This window comes from Falco rusticolus, chromosome 2, assembly GCF_015220075.1.
Source record: "Falco rusticolus isolate bFalRus1 chromosome 2, bFalRus1.pri, whole genome shotgun sequence".
Lineage (NCBI taxonomy): Eukaryota > Metazoa > Chordata > Aves > Falconiformes > Falconidae > Falco > Falco rusticolus.
The window spans coordinates 66,309,889-66,317,407 of record NC_051188.1 but is presented as its reverse complement, the minus strand read 5'-3'; the positions used below and the strand labels follow the sequence as shown (position 1 = coordinate 66,317,407).

Below are 7,519 nucleotides of genomic sequence, written 5' to 3'. Positions count from 1 at the left end.
GGGAAAAAGTAGTGTGTGATCATGCGGTTGAACACTATCACAAGAAGTATGTGGACAAGAGGACTACATCAAGATTTCATACACAGTCTTAACTCTGCTTTTCTTATATGTTTAAGTACTACACTTTACAGTCTTCTCCTTTTACTGATTTTTTTAATGCTATAGACTCACAGAAACTATGGTGCACAGTATTAAACAACATGTCATGTGCAGCATTTGCCACAGTAGGAAAAAAAAGAGCTATGTCTTTGACATTTAATCCGGTTTACTATCAAAAGGGTCACATCAGTGCTCTACACTATCTGGAACCCCTGAAAGCTCAGAACTGTAGCTGTATCTGTATCTTCCCGTGAGGTAGCCAGGGACTCTTGGTACCTATCAAATATATCTTCCAAAAGAGGTCTTATCCAGGTGTTCTTTCTGAGCTGTTGAGCAAATGGATGGATAATTTCTTTGGGGACTCCATGGTTAATAAAGAAACTGCAGAAGGAGTCTAAGATGGATGCTATCCCAAAAACCACAAACTGATCGAGACGCCCTGTTTTAGAATAATTCTGCCATAAACCTTTCTGCAGCATCTGTCTCAGGAAAGCTTTTATTACAGGGCTTAAACTAAGTGGTAGTAAAAGCTCTCATATTAAGGGAATACTCATCAAAAACCCCCTTTTTTTTTTAAAGGAAGCTATAGTTTATTTAAGTAACTGTGTAATCCAACCTGATAAAATACATAATTGCACCATGCAAATTTTAAACATGGAAATCTATCAGAAAATAGAATTTTATCTTAAAGGTTTATTTAGCCAGATAGATATTTATTCCTTAGATGGTTTACATCATGGCTTACAACCTCTGGCTTCTTGAATACTGTGAATTACAGTTCTTAACATAGATGGTGACGGGGTTAGAATTCAGTCTCTGTCCCTCACATTTCCTGTTGTTCAGACTCCTCTGAAATATCAAATAGCAGGAAGCACTGAGAAAAGAAAGTGGGTAGCAGTTTAGCCTAAGTGGCCCTAAACAAGTATTTATATTTTGATCAGCTCCATGAGTTGTGTCCAGGGTGACCTTTTTCTAAACAAAGTCTCCGTGATGGACATAGGTTTGGAATGCAAAACTGTTACCAAGAGGGAGTTCAAATAGCTATACATAGGCTCAAGAAATCTTTGGAAATATTGTAAGATCTTTGCCTAAAAAAATGACAGACATGCTACATGAAAGTTAACTTCTGTTGTTTCCACAAAACATTCCTCAACAGCTATGTAAAGAAATGGAAGAAAAAAGAGTACCAGATATAGCTCCATAGCAAGGACTGGTCATAAAATTAAAAGCTCAAGTTAAGCCATCTAATTTGGGGTGAATATCTGTGTTCTGAAACAAACTGAGTAGGGACCTGTACCTTTAGCCTTCTGCTGCTTGGTAGGCATCCTGCCTTTGCAAAACTTCTCCACAAAAGTATTCAAAGGATGACTATCACTGAAATAAACATTCATTTTAGTATTTGAAAAATTGCCACGAAAGATGAAAGAGGACTTGATGCCCATTTCTGTTAGTGGAGTAAATCCCAAGAGCATTCAGTAATTTAGTGTGAATTTTTAAAGTAAAACCTGGTCCTTCGTCAGTGTTTCATAAAACCTTCAAGGTAAAATTGAGAACTGGATAGCCCAGTGTGGGGTGAGCCCTTGGAAGCCTGCAGCAGGCAGGAGTAAGTATGCAGGGTTATTTGCAAAACTTTATTTACCAGGGTACCAGTATTCATCAGATTACTCTAAGTACTGCTTCATGCTGATTGATCTAAAAACCTAAAAAAAACAAAAGAGCCATAAGGGATCTTCTGTTGACCCACCCAACCTGTCAACTTTAGACTGTCCCACTATGAAGTTATCAATTCTACTACTGTCACTGTCCAGAGCAAGACTTCTACAAGGGGCAGAGGCATCCGATGGTGATGGGCAGCCACAAACCACCACCAAGGACAGAAACACTTGGAAATGATTCGAGGTGAGTAAATGCAGGCTTCTGTGACAATTTCTTAAACATGAAAACTAAGTTTAAAGATTTCTGGTTTGAATAGTGTGTTTTGAAACTGCTCTTTAAAAAAAGAAAATTATATTCTTGAATATATTGTTTTAGAAGTCAGACACTGCCAATAGACTGCCTCTTTCCTGGAAAAGATGACCTCAGTTCTAAGTGTTTCAACAGCAGAAGTAATTCTCTTTGGAAATGAGGTCAGGTCTGGTATGGAATCTGCCTTGCAGTTGCAGTTAGTATCTCTGGCACCATCGTGCATCTTTTCCCAAGAGCCATAAAATTTACTGGTATTCATTTGTGCACACCCTCAGATAACATGATAAATGAGTTTTGTGTATGACTGCGTTTGATAGATGCTGTTCGGGTGCAGCTGGCAGAATGCACACAGGGATCCAGTGTGGCAGGATCCTTTCCCAAAAGAAAACACCAGAAAATTATCTGAAATAGTAATAATGGATGAGCAAAGAAAGGATAGTAAATGATTAAATCAACTAACATTCACACCTTACTAAAATTATTTTTTCAGTCTTTCCCAGCTACATGCAGGAGAAGACAGTTTCAAAACCCAAAGCCAAACTCGTTCGAGGAACCTATAGCTTAAACTAATATCTCATCAGAGAATGTATGACTTGACTTATTTGTGGTTAAGTAACTACATGATAGATACACTCGTAAGGTAAAACATGGCTGGCACAGTTGGTTCATTGGATGGAAGGCTGCAAACTATTCCTGAGCATCAAAGAGACAAAAATTCTCAAATATAATTTTTAAAAAATTCATTTTAATGGATTTCATTAAAATATAGTAAATTTAGAGTTAATTAATTTCTAGAAATGAAAAAATAGTTTCCCCGTTCCAGTGCCATGAACAGGTCTGTATCAGGCCCAGTAAGGACAACAGGAATTTGTTACAGTCTTCAGTGAAGACTGAAGTTGGGATTTAATCTAAGAAAAGACTATGGGATTTTTTATTGGTTAGCATTTTTTGAATTTGCCTAAGACAGACTTTGGCTAACACTTTTCCCCAGAATTTTCCATATTTTGTGTTGTCATGTCTTCTTCCACTGTATTAAGCTGGAGGAAAACTTCTAATTAAAACTTTCTGTGAATTTAATTTAGCATCCATTTTTACATTCAAGCATTTCCTATCACATTTTAATTCTCGAACCTGTTCATTTATTTCTAATTGAGACACCCCCAACATTGTTTCCAAGGTCTCTGACTTCTACTTATGATTTTTATTGTGTGTACTTACGACAGTATTTGACAGTATTTCTGTTTAGAAGGCAACTTGGTGCTCAACTGTGTCTAAAATGCATCTCTGTTGCCTTTTCCTGGGAGGAGGTTTTTATTGCAGACTCCCAAAGCAAACATCGCATCACTAGCGTCACTCGACAATCCATGAGATTGGCTGACAAAAATAGTAACATTCCTAACCTTTAATTCTTTGGCCACCCTTGTCGAGTCTTCTTCAGCTGAGCCCAGGGACTTGGAAGCAGTGTTATGCACACAATTTATGAGTATGCAATCATAATTTTTTGCACATAATATACGTCATAAATGGCTGGGGCTAACATGCTACTTGGTGTGACATGTTCAGCAGCCAGTGAGCAGCCAGCCAAAGCGGCTATGCCAGCCAGGCAGTTGGCAAATAGGCAGGGAAGTGCCAGCCCTTGGGTTGTTCCATGCAGCGGGCTGAGCTTTGCTGATCTGCCACCTTCCTCCTGTCTTTACATCTTCCCAGCTGGTAGTTTTCCTCTGAGTCTAGGATGATTTTATATTTTCTGCTTTAAATTAGTTCTTCTACTTGTCACTTGCATACTTCTGTGGGCTTTGTATTTCTACTTTTCTATCCTGCATGAGCCAGTGGCCCATGTTACCTGCCTCTTGAGAGCGGACAGTGACCGCTACAGCTCAGTATAACCTTTCCTTTATAAAAACTGGGGCAAGGGCACGCATGGGTCCTTTTTGCATCCTGAGCACTCATTGTCCAGCATAATCTGGAGACAGAAAGCAAGAGTGCTGTCGCAGGAAAGCTGGTATTACTGTAGCTCTGGAGGTGAGGTTTGTAAAAGGCATGGCAAAATAACGGAGACTCCCCAAGAACTAGCTGCCCAGCAGCTGGGAAGCGCAGCTGCACGTTCAGCCAGGTTGGGAAGGGGGCTGTGGGGAAAGGTGGCCCCGACCAGCCCCACACCGCTGTGCCTTGGCCCGATGCTGGCCCAAGAGTTAGGCCAGTGGCTTCCAGTTAGGAAGGGTGCCAGGGAGGGACCGGGAGCACAGAGCTCACCTTCCCTCTCCCTACCCCCGCCGCCTCCCCTTGCTCCGGCTCGCTTTCCAGCACCTCTTTTGATCAGCTCTTTCTTTTCTCCCTCTTGTCCGTGGGTCCGGCACGATCGCGTTCCTTCCTTTCTCCCCCTCATTCCCTTTTGTTTCCTCACCCCATTTCACTTTCTAACCCTGTTTCCCTGCCATGGCACGACAATCACTCTCCCTTGAGTCATCCTTACTTCCCCCCAACGTCCCCTAGCACTCTGACGTCTTTCCCCCTTCCTCCCCCCAGCTCTGACGGACACGGCCCTCTCACCCCACTCAACCCTCCCCCTTTATAAAGGGATTTTATCTTTTTAATCCACGAGCCCCCCGCCGCAGCCTCAGCGCTCGCTGCGCCGCCGGCACCGCAACGGGCAGAGCCGATCCTGCCTTTGCGCCTTCCCCCGCCGCCAGCGGGAGGACCCGGGCGGGGGCAAAGCCCCCCGGCGGCTCAGCCCCGACACCGCCCCGCGGCATGGGCGGCCGTGCCCCGCGGGCTGCGGGGCAGCGCGGCGGCGGAGCGCAGGTGGGCGGCGGGCGGGGGGCGCCGCTCCCCGACGGCGCGGGGCGGGGGCGGGCGGGGGCCCCTCCGGCGGCGCGGCGCGGGGGTGCGCGGCCGCGCAGGGCGGCGCGGCGGTGGCGGAGCGCGGGTGCGGAGCGCCGCGGGAGGTAGGGCGGGCCCCGCGCAGGGCTCCGCGCAGGGCTCCCGCCGAGCCGTCGGGAGCGCGGCCGGGGCTTGCGGGGCGGCGGCGGCGGCGGAGCGGCGGGGCGAGGGCGGGGAGGGGGCTCCGGGAGAGGCTGGGTACGGGGCAGCCGCTGCGTGCGCTGCCAGGGAGTTTTGCCCCGCTGTAGCTCGTGTACCTCAAAATTCCTGCCGCTCGACAGCTTTTAAGCTCGCCGTTTCCTTCTCGAATTGCGAGCCAGGATGGATTGGCACTTCTAATGCGGGGCAATTAAATGTCGCAAAAAAAGAAAGCGCGGATTTTTAAACACAGGAGGTGATAGAAGGGGGGGAAGAGTCGGCGTTGAGACACAGACTCAAAAGACACGTTTTGCTGGTGTAGCTGGTACTTATCCATAGTTCTTAATGTAACTTAAAACACTTCCGTGGTTCGCGTCCTAACTGAGCAGAGACTTGTAACAGCCCACATGGCCGAGACCTGTCCTCTTCCAGGTACCAAACTATTTCGTGACTGAGGAGTTCCCATACACTGAGGACTTGCTGACACGAAAAGAATTCAGTGCTCAGCAACTGATTTCTACAAATGGTGTAGCTTTCAGCCAGAGCATTGATTTCCTTTTGTAAGCGCCAGTTACAAATGTTGGTTGTTGCTCCACAGGCATTTTAATTGGCATGTAAACTTAATTTCAATTACATCTGAAATACTCATTTCATACATTTAGCAGAATAGTCTTTTTTAAGAACCATCTCAGTTTTCTTTGTAGACCAATTCTAAAAAGCATCTTTCCAGGTTTGTTAAAAGCAGATCTGTTATTGCATTCTCTCCAGAGGTCTTAATGAAATAACAATCAAAGAAACAGTCGGGACTTCAACATGGCTTTCCATGCGGAGGGGCTGGTGGCCATAATTGTATTCTACCTGGCTATCCTGGCAGTTGGGATATGGGCTGCTTGGAAAACCAAGAACACCGGCAGCGAAGGAGATCGCAGCGAAGCTATTATAGTCGGTGGAAGAGACATCGGCTTGCTAGTTGGTGGATTTACAATGACTGGTATGTAAAAGCACCTTTTTTTTTTTTTTTTTTTTTCCCTACCAGCATATAACTTGTCAGTTTTCCATCTGAATGAGGAAGTGCAATGTGCATGTTGAATAATGCAAAATGGAGAATATATATATACTATTTTTCCAATTGCTGCTAACATTGTTTAGTGAATAGCCAAATGTAGCATCTATATAAAAACATGAAATATTTTAAAATCATACAGGAAGAATATATTATAATTCTTACTCATTGCTTTCATATTCATCTGTAGATCAGATATTTTTGGGACAGAAGTATGGAATGTATACAGATTAATAAGAAATCCAGTTTAAAAATAATTGTTATTGTTGTTAAAGCCATCCAAATTAGCAAGTCATTTTTGTTTCATCTGAGAAAAAGTTTATGTGCAAAAAGATGTGGGGGGGAGGGGGGGGCAGCATCAATTAAGAATAAGTTTCTAAAAGAAAATTGGCATAAATCCAAGCTTGTCATTCCACTGATTTCTGCAAACTTACTTTGTGGATTCTTTTAGCTTCTTCTGCAGCAATTTGACAAAGCAGTACATTACTGTCAATAGTAGTATCGGTGAGAAAAGCCTGGGTGAAGGAAGAGCTGATTTTGTAAGCAGTGCTATCTGACTCCCAGAGCCAGTAGAACCAGGTGTCTTACCTGGATAAACAAGATATTCACGATATGGTCCAAAATCTCAGGTCCTACAGCTAACATATGGTATCGGAACAAAAATGCATTATAATAAGAGTGAATTGGCCCACCATTATTATTTAAGCTGTTTAATTTTTAAGCTTGCTTCTTTCTGTTTATTTATTTGATTTGTTCTAAATCCTGTTCAGGCGAAGCTCTTTCAATTGCCAAATTGAATTTATCAAGTCATATTTATGTTTTGCTTTTTTTCCCTGTTCGGGTTTCGCAATTATCTCGGGCCAAAATTTTTGTGTTCTTTAATCAAGAGATATTCCCTTCTTATGCAGGGTCATCCTGCTCATTCAGAAAAATGAATATTTGCATATTGAGTAAAAAATATTTGTAAAAGTCAATAAAGTTTGAATACAGGCAGATGTTCTGCTTTTCGCACTTTGCTGTAATTTACTGTATCACATATCCATTGGCTACTGAAGCATCAGTCATGACAAGGTTCTGCTCATAGCACAAGCTGGTTTGACTGCTTTCTGCTGAATGAAATGTTTTCAAGGGCACTGAAACCAGAATATTTTGCAGAGATATTGCTTGCCACAAAACTGTAATCATTAGAGGAGGGGAGTGGAGACAAAACAAGACATTCTCTGCACAAGTGGTTATGAGTAACAGCTTTGCCTGTGGAAGAAGACACAAATTCTGGCCTCCTTAATCCTATTTTACAGGAATATTTTCCATAACAGCCAAAGCAGAGATGAGACTTGAACTGGGGCTTCCTATATTGAAGGCAATTTCTATAGC

At 43.3% G+C, this 7,519-nt stretch overlaps 1 protein-coding gene across 1 annotated transcript in view; it reads left to right on the top strand.

The window, feature by feature from the left end:
- Window positions 1-4,675: 4,675 nt before the first annotated feature.
- SLC5A7 (solute carrier family 5 member 7) overlaps window positions 4,676-7,519 on the top strand; it is a 28,990-nt gene continuing 26,146 nt past the window's right edge. Inside the window, exons 1-2 of the mRNA XM_037378467.1 lie at window positions 4,676-4,866; window positions 5,851-6,073. Coding sequence (XP_037234364.1) covers window positions 5,896-6,073 — 178 coding nt within the window. The 5' untranslated portion in view covers window positions 4,676-4,866; window positions 5,851-5,895. The remainder of the gene's footprint in view (window positions 4,867-5,850; window positions 6,074-7,519) is intronic.